The 17,026-nt window shown below is 49.8% G+C and overlaps 1 protein-coding gene across 1 annotated transcript in view; it reads right to left on the bottom strand.

Moving 5' to 3' along the window:
- PTPRS (protein tyrosine phosphatase receptor type S) overlaps positions 1–17,026 on the bottom strand; it is a 118,838-nt gene that overhangs the window by 48,604 nt on the left and 53,208 nt on the right. The window contains exons 7-10 of the mRNA XM_044670959.1: positions 9,775–10,044; positions 8,314–8,895; positions 7,883–8,016; positions 6,971–7,115 (exon numbers count right to left, since the gene is read on the bottom strand). Of these exons, the coding sequence (XP_044526894.1) occupies positions 6,971–7,115; positions 7,883–8,016; positions 8,314–8,895; positions 9,775–10,044 (1,131 nt within the window). The remainder of the gene's footprint in view (positions 1–6,970; positions 7,116–7,882; positions 8,017–8,313; positions 8,896–9,774; positions 10,045–17,026) is intronic.

Raw genomic sequence — 17,026 nt, 5'->3', positions numbered from 1 at the left:
GTGGGAAGGGGAGGGAGGGAAGGGAGGGGGGCAAGGGAAGGGGGAAACAAAAGATGGGAAAGATAAAAAAAAAAAAGAAGATGATAACAAAACAAACAGAAATAAAACAAATCCAAAATGAAATAAAATGTGTGTGTGGAAATAAACAAACAAACTTAGCTCTGAAATGAAAAGCCCAGATGCAGTGGAATGGACCCTGGGTGGAGGGTCAGAAACGAATCCAGCCCTGCCCAAGGAACCAAACCGAAATCTGGCAGACAACATGGGGGATGCTAGCCAAGAGTTTTGTCTCCCTGTGGAGGAAGGCCTGAGTTCTGGGCTCCAAAGGCCCGGGAAAGGCAGAACAGACAGAGCTTTCCTCCCAAGGACTGGGGAAATAGTGTCCCAAAGTGGGGAGAATAGGGAGATGTCTCTGAGTTGGTGAACAAGACTCTTACTGTCTCCCAGTTTAGAATGCAGCCTTCAGAGGAACTGACTGGAAGGAGATGCTGAGAACTTCACTTGGAAGAAGATACCCAGAACCCTTCTCTAGCCTCAACTCCTTCTCTCATCTTCACCTGAAGACAGACATCTATAACCTCTTCTGACCTCATGTGCAATGAGATACCTAGAACTCTTTCAACTCCTCACATGAAGTGAGACACCTAGATCCCTGTGGTTTTGTGTCAGAATCCAGTCTCAACTCTCACGTAACAATAAAATGCTTAGAACTTCCCCAAGCTAACATGGCAGGCATTTTGGCTTCCCCAGCCATCTCTGGAACAAGATACCGAGAACCCTTCCCAGCAGCACTTGGGAAGAGGCACTCCAAATTCTTCTCCAGTTCTATCTGGAGGAAGGAATTTGGAATGTCATACTTTCTTCAATCTGAGGAACTGAATGATATACCTGGAACCTCCAACCTCAGAATCACCTTGAGAATATTACTTAGAAATCTCCTCTAGCATCCACTCAAGTGAGATATTTAGAATGCTTTCAGCTTCAGAAGATGAATTCTCAAATTATTTCTCCAGCTTTGCTTAGAGGAAGATACTCAGAACCTTTTTCCTTGCCTTGCCTGAAATGATATATCCAGATCTCTTCTCAGTCCTGACAAAAATGAGTCATCTAAGCTTCTCCTAGAGCAACACACCTAGAATCTTTTCCCAGACTCATTTGGAATGAGTCACCTAATATCCCTCCCCAGCCTTGTTTGGAATAAGCCACTTAAAACCCTTCTCTAGGGCTTATCTAGATCAAGGATCTAGAACCCATCTCCAACCTTGCTTAAAGTGACTTTGCGGAAACCACTTTTTTTTTTTTTTAATCAGAAGAGATGCCTGGAATGAGATACCTAGAATTCCTTACTAGTCTTACATACTTTGAAGCAATGAGAACTTTTTCCTAAGCTCATTTGAAACACATTTAGTGTGTGTGAGAGACACACTTATTAAACATCACCCAAAGAAAGACTTAAAAACCTTCCCCGGGCTTGAACAAAGCAAGATCCAGATTTGTCCAGAGAAAGACATCTAGACTGCTTTTTCTGTCTCCCTTGAACCAAGATATCTCATACGATTTCTTAGCTTTGCTTGAAGCAAAATACCTAGACCTCTTCCCCATTTGTGCTTAAAGCAAGACACTTGGAATCCTTCTTCCATCTTGCCTGGAAGGAGACACTTAAAAGTAGAGGTTTATTTTTATCAAGACTTGCCCAGAATAAAAAAATCTGGGACTCTTCCTCCATCTCCCCAAACTCCTGGCTAGTGACCCCAACCAAAAACAACCAAGGAAACTCAAGAACAAATCCAAGGAACTGTGGCAGATGGAAACAAACCAAAGTGTTTGAGGAAATGAAGGATTGAGCTAAAAAGAGGAAAAAAAAACCAAATCATAATAAAACAGACAATGGCAATAATAATCATAATTGTAATAAAGAAAGAAAGACGGACAGATAGAACGAGCGCCTTCCAGAAAACTCCCAGTCTGGGTACGTACCTTCCACTCTTCAACTGCTAATTTATAAAGACTTTCTTACGAGGGAAGGACAGAAACTGAGCTAGGAGGCCAGACCAAGCTCGTGATGGGTCTCTGGAGGGTAGGATGGCTCTAGGAAGAGCTCCTCTTGGTGCTAGCTAAGCTTCGCCACCCAAGCTGGGCATTGGGAAACCAAGAGATGAGCACGTGAAGGTTTCTCTGGGAAGGACTCAAGATGGGGACTTGGACCCAGGGATTCAAATTGCTCTGCTTGGCCCTGGAGGGCGTTAGTAGGAGCAATGAGGGGAAAGTGGAAGAGACGCACATTCTGCCTTGACATAGGGGAAAGGAAAATTTTCTAACAATGAAAACTTTCCAAAATGAAATGCGCTGCTTTGATAGGTAATGAGCTCCCCATTGTTAGAGGTATTTGGACAGAAGCTGGATGACCCAGTTGTTATAGAAGAGGTCCCTTAGAGTTCTGAGATACCACGATTCTTCTGGGGTGCATGGGAGGGTTCAGGGCATCTTGGGTCAGAGGACCGAGCATTAGGAGAGAGCTTAGGGATCCTCAATTCCATCTAGAGAGAGGAAGGGGCTTTCTAGAAGTCCCACCACTGCATGCACCAAGCTTTCTGGCCCCAGGGGCATCGAGCTAGATTTACTAGGACAAAGAAGAACGAGCCATCCTGAGCCTCCCATGTCTGGGGAAGGTGGTTGTTTTTTCCTTTTCTTTCAGAAACCCACTGCAGAGAAGGTCTGGCCTCAACCTACCCTTGCCATCCGGGCCTAAGGGGGCTGAGCCCCACTGTGACATGCCTGGCCTTCCTGTCCTCAGACTCACTGTGCCCATTCCTTGGACCCACTCACTCACCCGCTCTGATCCAGGAGGGCCCAGCCTCATCCCCCAACCCAGAGAGCAGGGCCTTCTGCTCAGGGCCTGGCCTCCTCCTGGGGATAACCATGGGGCGGTGAGGCAGGGGAGGGAGTGGGGGGGGTGTGAGGGGAAGGAGAAAGGGAGCAGCTTCCTCCCTCCCTGCCCTGCCCCCGTGGCCAGGGGCCCCCACGGGAGAGAACGGATAGTTAGCTGCTCAGAAATGGACCCCGAGTGCCAAGCAGGCTGAAGCTACTTCCTGGGGGGAGCTCAGGGCACCGTCAGTTTCCTTCACAACCCAGCCCAACCTGCGCGACTGCTGCGGAATGGGTGTGCCAGGGCCGGAGGGTCCGTGTCCTGATGTGCAAAGCCAGGGTCTGTCCTTCAGAGCACTTTACAGAGTTGGCACAGACCATCTCGTACAGTTCCCCTATTTGACAGATGGGGAAACTGAGGCTCAGAGAGGGGGGAGGGGGCTTGCTCAAGGTCAGAGAGCCAGAGATTTGAGAAGGGAATTTAAGAGACCATCTTGTACATCTCGTCTCATTTTACAGATGGGGAAACTGAGGTTCAGAGAGAGAGAGAGAGAGGAAGGGGTCTTTCAAGGCTGTAGGGTCAGAGATCCTCTCATTTAAGAGAGGAAAAAACTGAGGCCAGACAGGGAAAGTGACTTGCTCAGGGTCACCCAGGCAATAAGGAGCAGAGATGAGACGGAATCCAGCCTCTCCCGCAGCATGGAGTGCAGGGCTCTGGAGTCCCGGTCCAGTGTGCATTCTGCCCCACTCTCCAGTCAGGCCCTACAGAGGAGAGTCGCTGGGGGGCGGCGACTAGGGCGAGGGGTCCCGCTCCTGGGATGGAGGAGTCGGGGAAGGGGGTGCACGCAGGGTGAGCTGTATTTGTGAATCTGCTTGAGCCCAGCCCGTACTCACCTGAAATGCCATCTTTTACAGGTTCAAAGTTGACTGCCCAAGCCACAAGGATGGCCCTTACTGACCTCGGACGGAAACACGTTTTTAAACCTTTAAGTACCATAGACTCGGCGCATCCTATGAGGCTCCAGGAATCGGCTGGGTGAGAAGGGGGAGGGGGAGGAAACGGGAGGAGAGGGAAGGAAGCCCCATCTCGGGGGGCCGTGGGGTTGGAGAATGAGCCTGGAGTGTCCCAGGCCGCCGGGCTCCAGCAGCTCCAAGTCCTCTGGGCTCCCTGAGCCAGGCACCGACGGAGCCCTCACTGCTTCCCTGGCCTCCCCCTGCATGGACTCGGCCCAGGATGGCTCTGGGCAGCACCAACGACCACCCGATAATGCCCCCAGCGCCGGGAGGGGGTACAGAGGCAGGGGAGTCGGCGCTGATGACTACAGGTGTGTCTCTGGTACTTGAAGGGTTTAAAAATTCCAGCTTCTTCAGAAAGACAGGTCATACTTTACCTTTAGTTTAATGGATTTAACGGAAGGAAGGGATGCTGGGGCAGAATTGCACGTCGTGGGGGGGGTGGGAGAGAAAGGCTTAGGAAGGAGACTCACGCCCTCCCCTCGGCCAAGCTGGGGAGGGGGGAGCAGAAAGCAAGCCCGGGGCCTGGGAGAGCAAAGCATCCGGGGGGTGTCAAGGCAGGGGGCCGACGGGCAGCCAGACGGATGGAGAGGAGGGGAGGAGAAGGCTAAGGAGACAGGCTGTGTGGAGCCCAGCAGGGCCAACCGTGATAATCATTTTTAACAATGATAGCTAGCGTGTATACAGCACTTGAATGTTAGCTAAGTGCTGTACAAATATCTCATTTGAATCTCAAAACGACCCTGGGAGGTAGGTGCTATTATTATCCTCTTTTTACAGATAAAGCTAAGGGCCTTGACCAGGGCCACAGAGCAGGGAATCGTCTAAAACTGGATCTAAACTTGGGTCTTCTCCATTCCAGGGTCTACTTTCTAGCTACTGCCCCAACTAGCTGGCCAAGAAGTCAAAGGAGACCTTTGTGGGGCCAAGATTGGAGCCCATGGCTTCTGACTCTAATGCGGTCCTAGTGACCCTGTGCCCGCACCCTTGCGGTCCCTGTAACCAGACACCCTGGAGACATCTCCTTTCTGTTGCAGAGTCCTAGTTCTCTGTACCTGCTCCTAAGTTCTGGGGAGCTGGCATCAACCTAAGTGCCTTCTCCCAGAATCAGAGAATTTGGGGGTTGGCACTATCTCAGCCTGGGCTCCTGGGCCCACTGATCCTGAGACTGACCCCAGATCAGGCAGCATCAGAGGACTTGGAGGCAAAGTAGCCTCTGGTACCATCTAGGTGAACTCCCTCCTGGTACAAGGGAGGAAATGATGGGTGACTTGTTCACGGTTATCTCATCGGTGTGGCACTCATCAGCCTCCAAATTAAGGGCAACCTCACTCAAGTTGTAGAATCTTTAAGAGATGGCAAGAGGAAGAAAAGTGATCCAAAATCAACTCCAGGTGGGATATGAATCCTGCTCTTTGCCAAGTCTTTTGTTCCTTCCCCACCTTTTGTTTTATTTTTTAATATTAAATATTTACTCTCTCTGCCTTTTCCTTTTTCTCTCCCCGCCTCCTCTCTCCCCGCCTCCTCTCTCCCCCTCTTTTCTCTCTCTCTGTCTCTCTGTCTCTCTGTCTCTCTGTCTGTCTGTCTCTCTCTCTCTCTCTCTCCACTCTCCTTTGAACTAAACCATGCCAGCCTCCTGAAGAGTCTTAGAGAGTTCTCAGAGGCTATCCCTCTCCCTTGTATTTAGTGTGGCTGTGTGCACACATGCTGCCTCTTCTATACTGTAAGGGACTATTTCATCTGTGTGCTTCCTAGGAGAGTGTGCTGTGTGATTCTGGGCAAATCATCTGTAAATGGAAATCACTCGTAGTGTCCTTCTCCCAGGGTGGTTGTGAAGATCCACTGAGATACTATATGAATGATGCTTTATAAATCTTCAGGCATTCAGCAAATGCTGCTATAATAATAATAATGTCTGAAACACTGAGTGGATGCTGAATAAATGCTTGCTGCTTGGGTGATCATCCTGCCTGGTGATTGTCTCCTCCCAGCGGTGGGGTAACACGATTGGGTCTCTCTAGAGAGGAGATCTGTGGCCAGGGCTGCCTATCTGTGCTTTGGGCTTGTTCTTGACCATACACAGCTCAGGGCCCAAGACGTAACCCAGGGGGATGAGGGGAGATGGGAGGAGAAGGGAAACATGTAGAACAACTTGGCCAGTGGCCACTTGTGCAGTAAGGGAGACTCCAGTATGGCATGGTGTTGCTGGATACAAGACTATGGCCCACAATCCATTAAACTAAATAGCTGGACTGCCTAGACTGGAACCTGGGGGGGGGGCACAGGTCCACCCCCCACTCCCAAAAGCCCTTAAATGAAATCAAGCTCTGGCAGGAGCCCAAGTTTACACAACTGTTAACAAGCAATGCCAGGTCAGAGACCATGAATTCGGGAATCCCTCCACAACCCTGGGCTGCCTCCGTTTCTTCAGTCCCTTAGTGGTGACAGGAGAACTAGGGGCCAGAAATGGGCTCTAGCCCAGCCCTCCCCAAACTCTTCATACTGACAGCCCCAAGCCTCGGTGCTATAGGGCTTTACTCCAGGTGGTCCCACCTTCCCTTGGGACACATTTCACAGAACTAGAGGGGACTCTGGAGACCAGTTAGTGTACACCCAACCTCTTCCCCACATCCCCTTCACCTTCTCCCATTTTGCAGATGGGAAAAATAAGGCCCAGAAAAGAAAAGGGACTTGCTAAGGCTGTGCTGCAAGTTCAAGGCAAAAGAGAGGCTAAACTAGGTCTACTAATTCCCATGCCAAGTGTCATTGTCTGCTGTGTTCCAAGGCTTGGGAGCTGGACTAAGCCAAGGGCGTGGAGGGTAAGAGAGGAGCTCTCTGAGTGTCCCCCTGCCTCATGTGCCCCAGGAGAGCCTGGGGAAAGGGATAGGGGGACTCTGACATGATTCCCTCCCACCACTGTCAGCTACCCCTGGCCCTGACGACTGGTCCTTTCTTCCTCCTCTCCCCGTGAGGATGGGTCCATTCCACAGGCCCGAAGCTCTCTGGGATGGGCAGGTGGAGTGAGACTGGGAGGGGGGCCCTGCCTGGCTCCCCTCCCTCACAGTAGGGCCGGGACAGGAGAGACACCTACTAGACTGGAGAGTGCGCTGCCTGACCTCCGAGGTGAAGGCCCCCAGGCCTTGTGCAGAGCGGGCTGCCAGGCGGAAGGTGTACTCAGTATTGGGCTTCAGGTCCTCCACGATGAACCAAGTTGTGGGTCCAAAGTTTTTCCCTACCTAGGATTGCAGAGGGTATGGAGAGATAAGGGAAGGAGGATGATGGAGGAGTAGAGAGGGAGAAGGAAAGGAGGAGATGGGGAAGGAGGAAGGAGATGAGCAGAGAGGGAAGAAGGAGGAAGAAAGAGGAGAGCATAGAAGAGACAGAGAGAAAAAGGAGAGGGATGAAGAATAAGAAAGGTGGTGAAGGATTGAAGGAGGAAAGGGGGAGAGAGAAAGAGAGGAGGGAGGGAAGGGTAAGAGGAGAGGGGAAGAGAGGGAGGGAAGGAAAGGAGAAAGAGGAGGGAGAGAATGATAGAATAATGGAGAGGGAGGAGGGAAGGAGAGAGAGGAGAAAGAGGAAGGGAAGGCAAGAGAGAATAAGAGAGAGGGAGAGAGGAGGGAAGGTGGGAGACAGAGAGGATAAGAAAGAGATGGAAGAGTCAGAGTGAAAGAATGAGAGAGAGAGTGAGAAAGACAGAGAGTTATTGATTATTTCTACTAGCTTTTTAGTTTATTTTCTTGGATTCTCTGAGTATACCATCATGTCATCTGCAAAGAGTGATAGTTTAGTTTCCTCATTGCCTACTTTGATCCCTTTGATTTCTTTTTCTTCTCTAATTGCTAGAAAGACATAGAGAGACAGAAACCCTGAGTAGATCTAGGGGGTGGCTTCATTCAGGCAGTGGTACCTTGTAGCTTGACTTGGCCCTGGTTGAACCATTCCCCAACCTCCTGCCCTCACTTTTCCCATTCTTCCCCAAATCCCTCGTCCTACAGGATGGTACCTCTTTGCCATGGTCTCCTTCCCGGTAGAGTAGCTCATACATCACTATACTCTCCTGCCGAGGGGCACTCCATGTCAGGCTGATGCTGGTCTCTGACTTAGCTTCTGCCCGGAAGTTCATGGGCTGTCCAGGTACTGGCAAGTCAGGGGTGACCAGAAGGTAAGGAAGATGAGAAAAAGACAAAAATGGATGGGGAGGTTTCACTGTCCCTTTCCTTCTTTCCCCATCTGAATCACAGGATTACAGGTTTTCATAGACATCTCTAGCCTTGACCCTCTCATTTTACAGCATAGTGAGGTGAAGATTAATACCCAAGGCCATTTGGCTTTTAGGTTTTAGAAGGGGAATCCAGGGCTTATACAAAGACCATCCCATTTCCAGCCCCAATTCTTGGGATGATGAAGGGGTGATACCTCTAGCCAGTGACTTACCTCCCTGCTGTGTTTTGACCTGGATGGGATCCGAGAGGGGTCCATCACCCACAGAGGTGAAGGCCAGGACTCGGACCGTGTAGGTCTCATCCTCTAACAGACTGCCCACGGTAGTCAGGAGACTGTCATCCACATTGTGCTTCTGCCAGTTCCCAACAGGGTGGTCAGGCTCCATGGTGTAATAGACACGATAGCCACGAATCAGGCCATTGGGTTCCACTGGCTCCTCCCACTGGATGATCATGGTGGTGGCACTGAGCATGCGGCCCTGCACGTTTCGGGGGGCGCTGGCTGGGGCTTGCTCCCCGGTCCGGGTCACTACTGACTCGCTGGGAGGACCCTGTCCTATAGTGTTGACAGCCGACACCCAGATCTCATACTCCGAGTTGGGGCTGAGGCCCCCAATGCTGTAGCGGGTGGTGGTGATGTCCTCTTTGATCTGATAAGGGCCATCCTGGCTCTTGGACTTGTACTCAATGACATAATAGGATACGGGGTCAGGATTGCCCGAGTCCCATGTGATGGTGATGCTGGTGGCCGTATTCTCTGTCACTACTGGGGTTCCAGGGGCCTTGGGGAGGGCTGGGGAGCAGGAGAGATCAGTCAGTCAACTGAAAACCATCTATGGCACACCTACCATGTGCAAAGCGCTCTAAATACAAACTTGGGAGCACATGGCAAAAAAGAGAGAGTCCTTATGTCACCTTCCTGCTCAAAAATCTTCAAAGGCTCCCCACTGCCTAGAAGAGGACATACAAATCCCCTCCATTGACATCTGAGGGCTGTCCTCTGCAGCTTGGCACCAACCTCTTTCCAGGCCTGAAATGCACTCCCTAGTCTTTCTGTAGAGATTCTTCTCTTCCTCCTGGGCTCAGGAGCATTCCCTCCCCCTCATCGTTCTAGGAGGTCTTCTCTGATCCCTTCTCCCCTCCCTTTAGACCTCACATAGCCCTCTGTTTCACACTTCTCCTAGAATATGTATCAGAGAACACATGAAATAACCACTGATGGCATCCTCTGCCTGAAATGACAGGAAGCCCAATGAGGATCTTATTTAAGCCCGGTGGTTACTTCTACTTCCAAGTACAACACTCTGTGCCCAGTGGATGCTTAATACATATTTAATAAATCAAAATGAATTCTGATGGCTCTCCACTCTGGCCCAGAGAGCTGTCAGAAGTGGGTCAGTTGGGGAAGGGCAGTCTAGGTCACATAATTCTTAAGTTAAATTTGCTGAGGGATGGGTTAGAGGTCCCAAAGAGGAAGTGGCCCTTCTTTGGTGCTTCAAACCAATCTTGTGGTTGAGATTTTATCATAATTATTTTTCATGTAGAAATTGAGGCCAGAGGAGGAAGAGTGACCTGTTTGAGGTCACAGAGAATGTTAGCAGCCAGGACAGAACAGTGGACCATTGCCAGGGGATAATTCTGAGCTAGTGGAGGGCCCCTGGGGGCCACTTACACTTCACTGTAATCTGTGCCACGGCCTCGATGACACCCAGGCTGGACATGGCCACGCATGTATAGTTGGCTGAGTCCTTGACATCGGTGAGCTCCAGGACATTACGCCCAACAGGCATGTCATCCTCGGGGGTCAGGTCCTCAGCCCCCTGCATCCACTTGACGTAGGGCATGGGGGAGCCCACGGCTACACAGGTGATGTTGACGTTACCTCCAGGCATAATCTCGTGGCTGACAGGCAGGATGGAGAAACGGGGGGCCACCCGGCGTACTGGGGATCAGGGGGAGTGGGGCCAGATGCACAAGGGGAGGAAACAAACAAAACAAAAAAAAAGAACAGAAAGGAAAAGAAAGAAAGAAGAAAGAAAAAAAGAAAAACAGGGGAAAACAATTTCAATACAAAATGGGCTCTTTCCTCCCCCCCTTGAGTTTTTTAAAAAACAAAACAAAAAAAATTAAAGGAACAAAAATTAAACACAAATAAATAATAATATCAAAATAAGATATTCACAAACAATATATATATATATATCATAGACACAAAGCGATATTTCATAGCAACAGGGCTCCATTGATCAAGGGTAGACCCATCACAGCACAGATAGTGACACAAAAATTTATCAGTCATTTCTCATCTTTACTGACAGATCCGGCTTCCCTCTCCCTAAATAGACAGATCTTCTTAGGGTCCGGTGTGTATGTGTGTGTGTAAATCTTCTACTCCTGACTGGGCTAATGGGATCATCTAGTCCCAATTCCCACCCTCAGAGAAGCTGGGGAGCCTATAAAACTTGGGGATTAAAGTGTGTGAATATGTGTGTGTGTGTGTGTGTGTATCTTGGGCGGGGGGGGGGGATAGAAAGAGTATAAAAATGTGTGTGGATGCACAAATACTCTTGTACAATAGGGGAAAGTTCAGTGTCCCAGCCCCTAGGAACTGAGGGTTTCCTGGTCAAGGGAAGAAGGAAGATGCAGGTAGGAAACTCAGGGTTATATTCACTCTCTTGAGGGTGAGGGTGAATGAAAAGGCTGGTCATTGGGATGTCAATACCACCTAGTTAACAGAAATTGGGAATGTTGGTGGGGAGATGGTGGTGTCTTAGGGGAGCCTGCCTTAACCCTTCACATCCCCCTCCCCACCCTACCCGGGGACCGAGAGGAAAAGATGAGAAACTCTAATGAAATTTTTGTGGTTTTCGGGTATAGAAACCCTAACAAAGCCTCTTGAAGATCTGACAAGGTTCCATCGATAGATGCAGCTTTCAGAGTCACAAACATCATGCAAAATAGGTCAAGAGAGAAAGAGAGACAGAGACAGAGACAGAGACATAGGGAGGGGCAGAGAGAAAGAAACAGACAGAGAAGAGAGAGATAAAAAATGCAGAGGAATAGATCTTGGGGGCCGCTAGCATATGCCCAGGTGGGTACTGGAGACAGGAAAAACAGACAGAGAAAAGAGAGCAGGAAAGAGAGGAGAAGAAGAGAGAAGGGGAGGGGAGGGGGAACCCACTTCAATGCTGCATACTCTTATTCTAGCTGATGTGAGACAATGTGGCATGTCACATTGTCACATCACAGCCCTGGCGGAATAATAAATAGAATAATTAATAATAATAATAATAATAAAGAGAAGAATAATCATAATCATAAACAAGGGTGATGGACTTTGGACGTTGAGAAGACAGTGACATGTTCTATGCATCTCCTTAGCTGAGAAGTGGATGCAGCCTTCGGACCTTACCCAGTAGAACATGAAGGCGGAGGGTGGGTTTCGGGGCCTCTGTTTTCTGAAGGTAGCCACCTCCTTTGGGGCTCCTGACCTCAGCTCCCTTCCCTAGCTACTCTCTGCCCAATACCCCATAAGGATTTCCTTGAGAAAGGCAGAGGATCTCAGGATTTCGATTTGGAGTGGAAAGGGATCTAGGAGACCATCTGGTCTAATTCCCTCCATTTATAGATAGGGAAACATGGGCCTGGAGGAAGGAACAGGTTTGCTCAAGGCCACACAACAGATCTGGGGTTCAAATTCTGGTCCTCTGACTCTCCAGTGGCAGTACCCTTTCCCATTCTATTAGGTTGATAGAAAACCTTTTGGGAACCCAGGAGCTGTAAAAATCTCTTCTCCCAGAAGAGGGTTTATGCCATGGCACAGAAGATCCAGGTTAAATTTTTGGAAGAATCCATGCCCTCTTGGGAGGCTTGCTAAGTAAGCAGGCAAGGCCCAGAGCCAACATTATGCCAGAGTCAGGAGACGTGAGTTTGAGTCCCAGTTCTAACTCATACAAGCCAAATGATGACTAAGGCCATTATTATCTCTCCTAACCCTTAAGTTTCCTCATCCATAAAATGGGAATAGGTGAGGCTTAGACTACCTCCTCTATAAGGTCCTTAAGCATCATCATTATTATTAGAAGAGCTGGAGGAACTGTGATAGATCCTCCAACCCCCAGACCTTTGTCCCCATCCAGGTCCATACTCAGCCACCTAAGGTTTTATTACTCCCATTCTACACATGTGTTTACTAAAACCTGCCAGATCCATGCCTGGAATCCAGGGCTCCTGCTACATCTACATTTTCACACTGGGCATGGGCTGGAATGTGATCCCCCTCAAAAAGATGCGGGATTGACCAGGTGGCCTCCACATTCTGGCAAAGAAGGGGTGGGTGAAGGGTCTCTGGGGACTGAATTTCTGCTGCAGTTGATGCCCAAAGCTTATGGATTGAGGGGGTATGAGGCTCTTGTCTTCTATGTCACCCTTGACAGAGTGGAGTTGGGGGGTGGTAATGAACTTGGGGAGTTCAGGACTGTCCCTCATTCCCCTCTGGCTCCTGGAAGAGAGTGATCATGGGGCTCTTGGCCAAGCAGTAGGGCCTGAAGGTCTGGTTTTCTAAGCCTCTGTGCTTCAGCTCTTGGGCCTTCCCTGGACTCATCCTTTAAGGAGGAGGAATGGCTGCTGCTTGTATAACAAAGGGGATGGGAGGCCCAGGGTCTCCAGTGGACAGAAACCCCTGTGGGAAGGAGAGGAAAAGGCCCAGGAAGCCCTACTGGGCAGGAAGCTACCAACATTTCAGAAAACAGAGTCCCACGAAAGCCCAGAGAGTCACACCGGAGACAAGATGGAAAGAAGTTTAAATGGAACCCAACCAAAGGGCATGCAGACGGAGTGGAGGTGTTGGGGGCAGGATGAGTCTTCCAGGGGGGCAGTGAAGGGTGGTGGATGGGGAGGATGCTGTGCAGAAGGAGATATGTAACTTTCTGGAGGAGAGCCGGGGGGCATGGAGGAGAGAAATGAGGGGAACGCCACTGGACAGAATCCAGTCGGCAGAGAGCATCCACAGCAACATACAAACACCAGCAGGTGGGATGCGAACGCTGAGTTGTCATGGAAACAGACACGACAGGAAATTCAAACTGAGGATTAATTAATCAAAGACAAAAAACAGAATTGACTAAAAAAAAAAAACTAAGAGAAAGCATATCGGATGGGTGTGTGGGTGCTGAAAATCGGGGTCTGAAAGGAAAAGGGCTACTGTTTCCCTGGGGAGGGGGGCCCCCCTGGCAGAACACAAACCTAGGCCCTGGGCTAGCCCTGGGCCTGCCACCTCCAGGGATGAGGAAGGCCCAGAAGGACAGGCTAGCGGTGACCAGTTTTCTTGGGCTTCCTTCTGGGACCCAGCAAGCATTTTTTTCTTTTTGTGCCTAGAATTGGAGGGGTCAGGAGAAAGGTGGGGCTACCTCTTGGAGAAAACCCCCATGCTGAATGAGAAGAGCCAACTAAGACTGGGGAATAAAAAGACTTTGTTTTTCAAGTTGGCCTTTGTGGTTGGGGCTTGGGGCCATAGTGCATGGGACAGGTAGGACCTTCCTGGAGAAAAATTAGGCAAACTAGCCCAAGCCTCAGTGTGTGTTCCCCCAGTGCTACCCAGAGCCTCTCCACGAAAACACTCTGAGTAGCTCTTTGTTACCCACAACTGGGTCCCTACTCCACGGTGAGGGAGGAATATGGCACAGGGATTCTAGGAATTAAGAGCTAGAAGAAAGGCATCAGAGATCATCTGGTGTACTTCTCCGATTTTGCAGATGGAAGAACCGAGGCTCAGACAATGTTAGCAGTTTTCCTAAAGGTCACAGTGAATGGCAAAGCTGTGACTGGAACTAAGGTCCTTTAGAGAACTCCAAATCCAAATGCCTTCTACTACAGCCAGGCCAGGATTTTGAATTGTTTGAAAGAAACATAGGAAAAGTGCCAGATCAAGGGAAATGCCCTAGAAAGGGCAATTCACTGTTATTCCTGGGGAGGGGACATGGGATGGGGTTGAGGACCATGGAAGAGGCCAGTGTTCAAAATAAAGGGTCCCCAGTGATAGGAATCTGGCCAGGCTTGTCCCAGGATTCTTTGGCTAGACTTTCAGTAAGGTGACAATAGGAGCTAGTGGGATGATAACTGGAGGGTCAGGTGAGGGGTGGCTAGGAGGGCCACTGCAGGTGCTAGGCAGAGGGTGGATGCCATTTTGGGACAGGTTAAGAAAGTGGGTGCAAACAGGGTGGTCCCATGGCTCTCAGGAGCACTGTGACTGTGCCTTGGTGGAAGAAGTATTTAGTGGCTGTTAGCACATCTAATGGGGATTTAAAAACGATTCCACTCAGCTTTGCCAGCCAAAGGGTCATAAAGCTAAACAAATAACAACTGGTATTTTGAACCTGGGTCTTTCAACTTTGAATCTATGGTTCTTCTCTTCGTATCACACAGTGTGTCAGAATTGAAAGGAAACCTTACTGCAAAGATTCTTAACCTGGGGTCCATGAACCCTTAAAAGGTCTGCGCATAGATTTCTGGTGATCTATGAATTTTTAAAAAATTGATAACTGTATTTTGATTTGATTGTTTTTAAAAAAATCCTCCTTACTTTATTTTATACGTTTAAAAACATTATTCTGAAAAGGGGACCACAGGCTTTACTAGACTAAATGCCAAAGGAATCCAGAACACAAAAAATGGTTAAGAACCCCTGACTTAGAGCAGAGAAGACCAGAATCAAGACCACCTGATCTGTCCCTCTAAGTTTGTTGATAGATGAAGATGGGGTACAGTGAGAGAACAGACCCAGTATTTGAACTCAGGTTCTGTGAGTTCACACCAAGGGCCCAATTCACATTGCCATGCAAGTATGACCCATCTATTTTGCCTGATGGCTTCTGCTCAGCCTTCTCTTCAGATGGCTTTCACTGTCTTTTTGGTTTCTAAGCTGTGTTTAAGATTACAGGCGCCCGAAAGGCTTCTGGCAGCTGGCATGGCATAGATGTTCGATAAATAACCCTAACAAGTGGCCATTCTGAAGGGCCCAGAGCCCCAACACGAACTAAAGCCATCAGCTAGATGAATAAACTGCTGGTTCAGGAAAAGATGTGTCACACCAGCTAGGATCAACTGGTGCCCATCCTAGGTTCTGCCCATTGCCCCACTGGGCTTCATAAAGTGTCCTTGGAATGTTTCCCTGATGCATGCATGGGCCATGCATTCCTTCTTATATGTCTTTCTGCCCTTTTGGGGATCCCTCTGAGGCCTGGTTAGATTGCAGTCACCAAGGAGGATCTTTAATCCTTTTGCACCAGGCAGACGTCTGGGTGGAGGTTGCAGAGCCAATGGTCAGGGTCCCAGGAAATGGGGGGTGATGGTGGGGCGGCCGAGGCTGTGTTCTGCCAAGTCTGGGCTCAACCCATCACTGACCCACCCAACATCATTGCCCCCAGCTGCAGAAATTGAGGTGTGGGTTAGAGAGGAAGGCAGGTGTGGGGCCCTCGAGGCTGAGAGGGCCCCGGAGGAACCACACCCACGGTTACCGACCTGACTGGAGGGTCCAGGCGGGTTAATTTGGCAACACCAGCCTCTGTCCTCAGCATGCTCCCGGGGAGGGATCCGGCTGGCTCCGGCTTTTCCAATCCTTCACCGATTAGCCAGCGTCCCGGTGGGGGAACCCACTGGGGTGAAGGAGGGCAGGAGGTAGGCCGGAAAGGGGGAGGAGGTGGTGGTGAGAGAACCTGCCGCTTCAAACCCCGATTCACATGAAAACCAACTCAAAACCGGTCAAAGCAATAGGAAGAGACCCCCCCAAAAAAGGAAGAGCGAGGAAACCAAACCAGACCAAAAGGGGGTCAGGGGGGAGGGGAAAAGGGGTGAGGGTTTGGGGTTGAAGCACTAGGAACGAAATCAGTGTTAACATCTCAACATTCAGCAAGCCACTGCTCCAATGGGGTGAGAAGGCGGACAGTATTGGCCATTTTGGGGAGAGAGGAGCTGTTCCATCTTACTCCAAAATGAGGATGGGGGGAAGGAGCATGGTGGACACCAAAGTAATGAACAGCCTCTAGAGTATTAGTGAAGCTTAGATTACACCTGTCGGGGTTGGGAGGTGGGGGCAAGGGCTGCCCCCACTGCCCAACTCCAGGCCCTGCCCTTTCTCAGGCCCACATCTGAGATTGGGACCCAGTGTTCTGACTTCGGACCTCTCCCCGCAGCTGGCCCCCAGAGGACCATCTCACTGTGTCTCCCAGCTTCCTGCCCCCATCCATGGTCCTTATTTCTCTACCTGTCCCCATCCTACTCCCCCAGCTACCTCCCACCCAGATTCAAAGTCAGAACAGATGGATCCAGGCACATCAGCAACTGGGTCGAGGGGGATATGCTTTTCATCTGATCCCAGATGATGATGGTGGTGATGGTGGTGGCAGCTTTTGAAATCTTTCTTGCTTCGGGAGTTCCCAGCACTGGAAATGTCTTTCCTTTATTTTTGGGTTGGTTTTGGTAATTTCTTTTAAACCAAGACAGAGATCCAAAGAATCTCAATCTTAGCTGAAATCCAATCCCCCTCACTCCCGCACTGCTGAAGACCAGATGTGGGCATCTGTTGGGGGTGGGGGGATTCCACTTTGATTCTGACAAGGTGTAATCTAATTCCCTCCCCTCCCTCCACTAAAACAGAGAGAACAGCAGTGCAAGGTATGAGATACAGGCAGGCAAGAGAGTCCCAGGTCAGTACAGCACAGTGTTCCTGTGGGGAGCCTTGAGCATTAGTTTTGTCCTTGAGAAATCCTACAGATACACAGTTTGGGGGGGGGGGTGTCCAGGGGTTGAAGCAGAGAGATGATGACTTTGGGATGTGAGGGGTCAAGATTAGGAGAAAAAGTAAGTGGGGGTATGAGAGGGAGAAGAAAAGACAGACAGACAGAGGGAAAGGGGGAAGAGGGAGAGAG

Source organism: Gracilinanus agilis, chromosome 1 (genome assembly GCF_016433145.1).
Source record: "Gracilinanus agilis isolate LMUSP501 chromosome 1, AgileGrace, whole genome shotgun sequence".
NCBI classification, from domain to species: domain Eukaryota; kingdom Metazoa; phylum Chordata; class Mammalia; order Didelphimorphia; family Didelphidae; genus Gracilinanus; species Gracilinanus agilis.
This window is presented reverse-complemented; position numbering and strand designations above follow the sequence as displayed.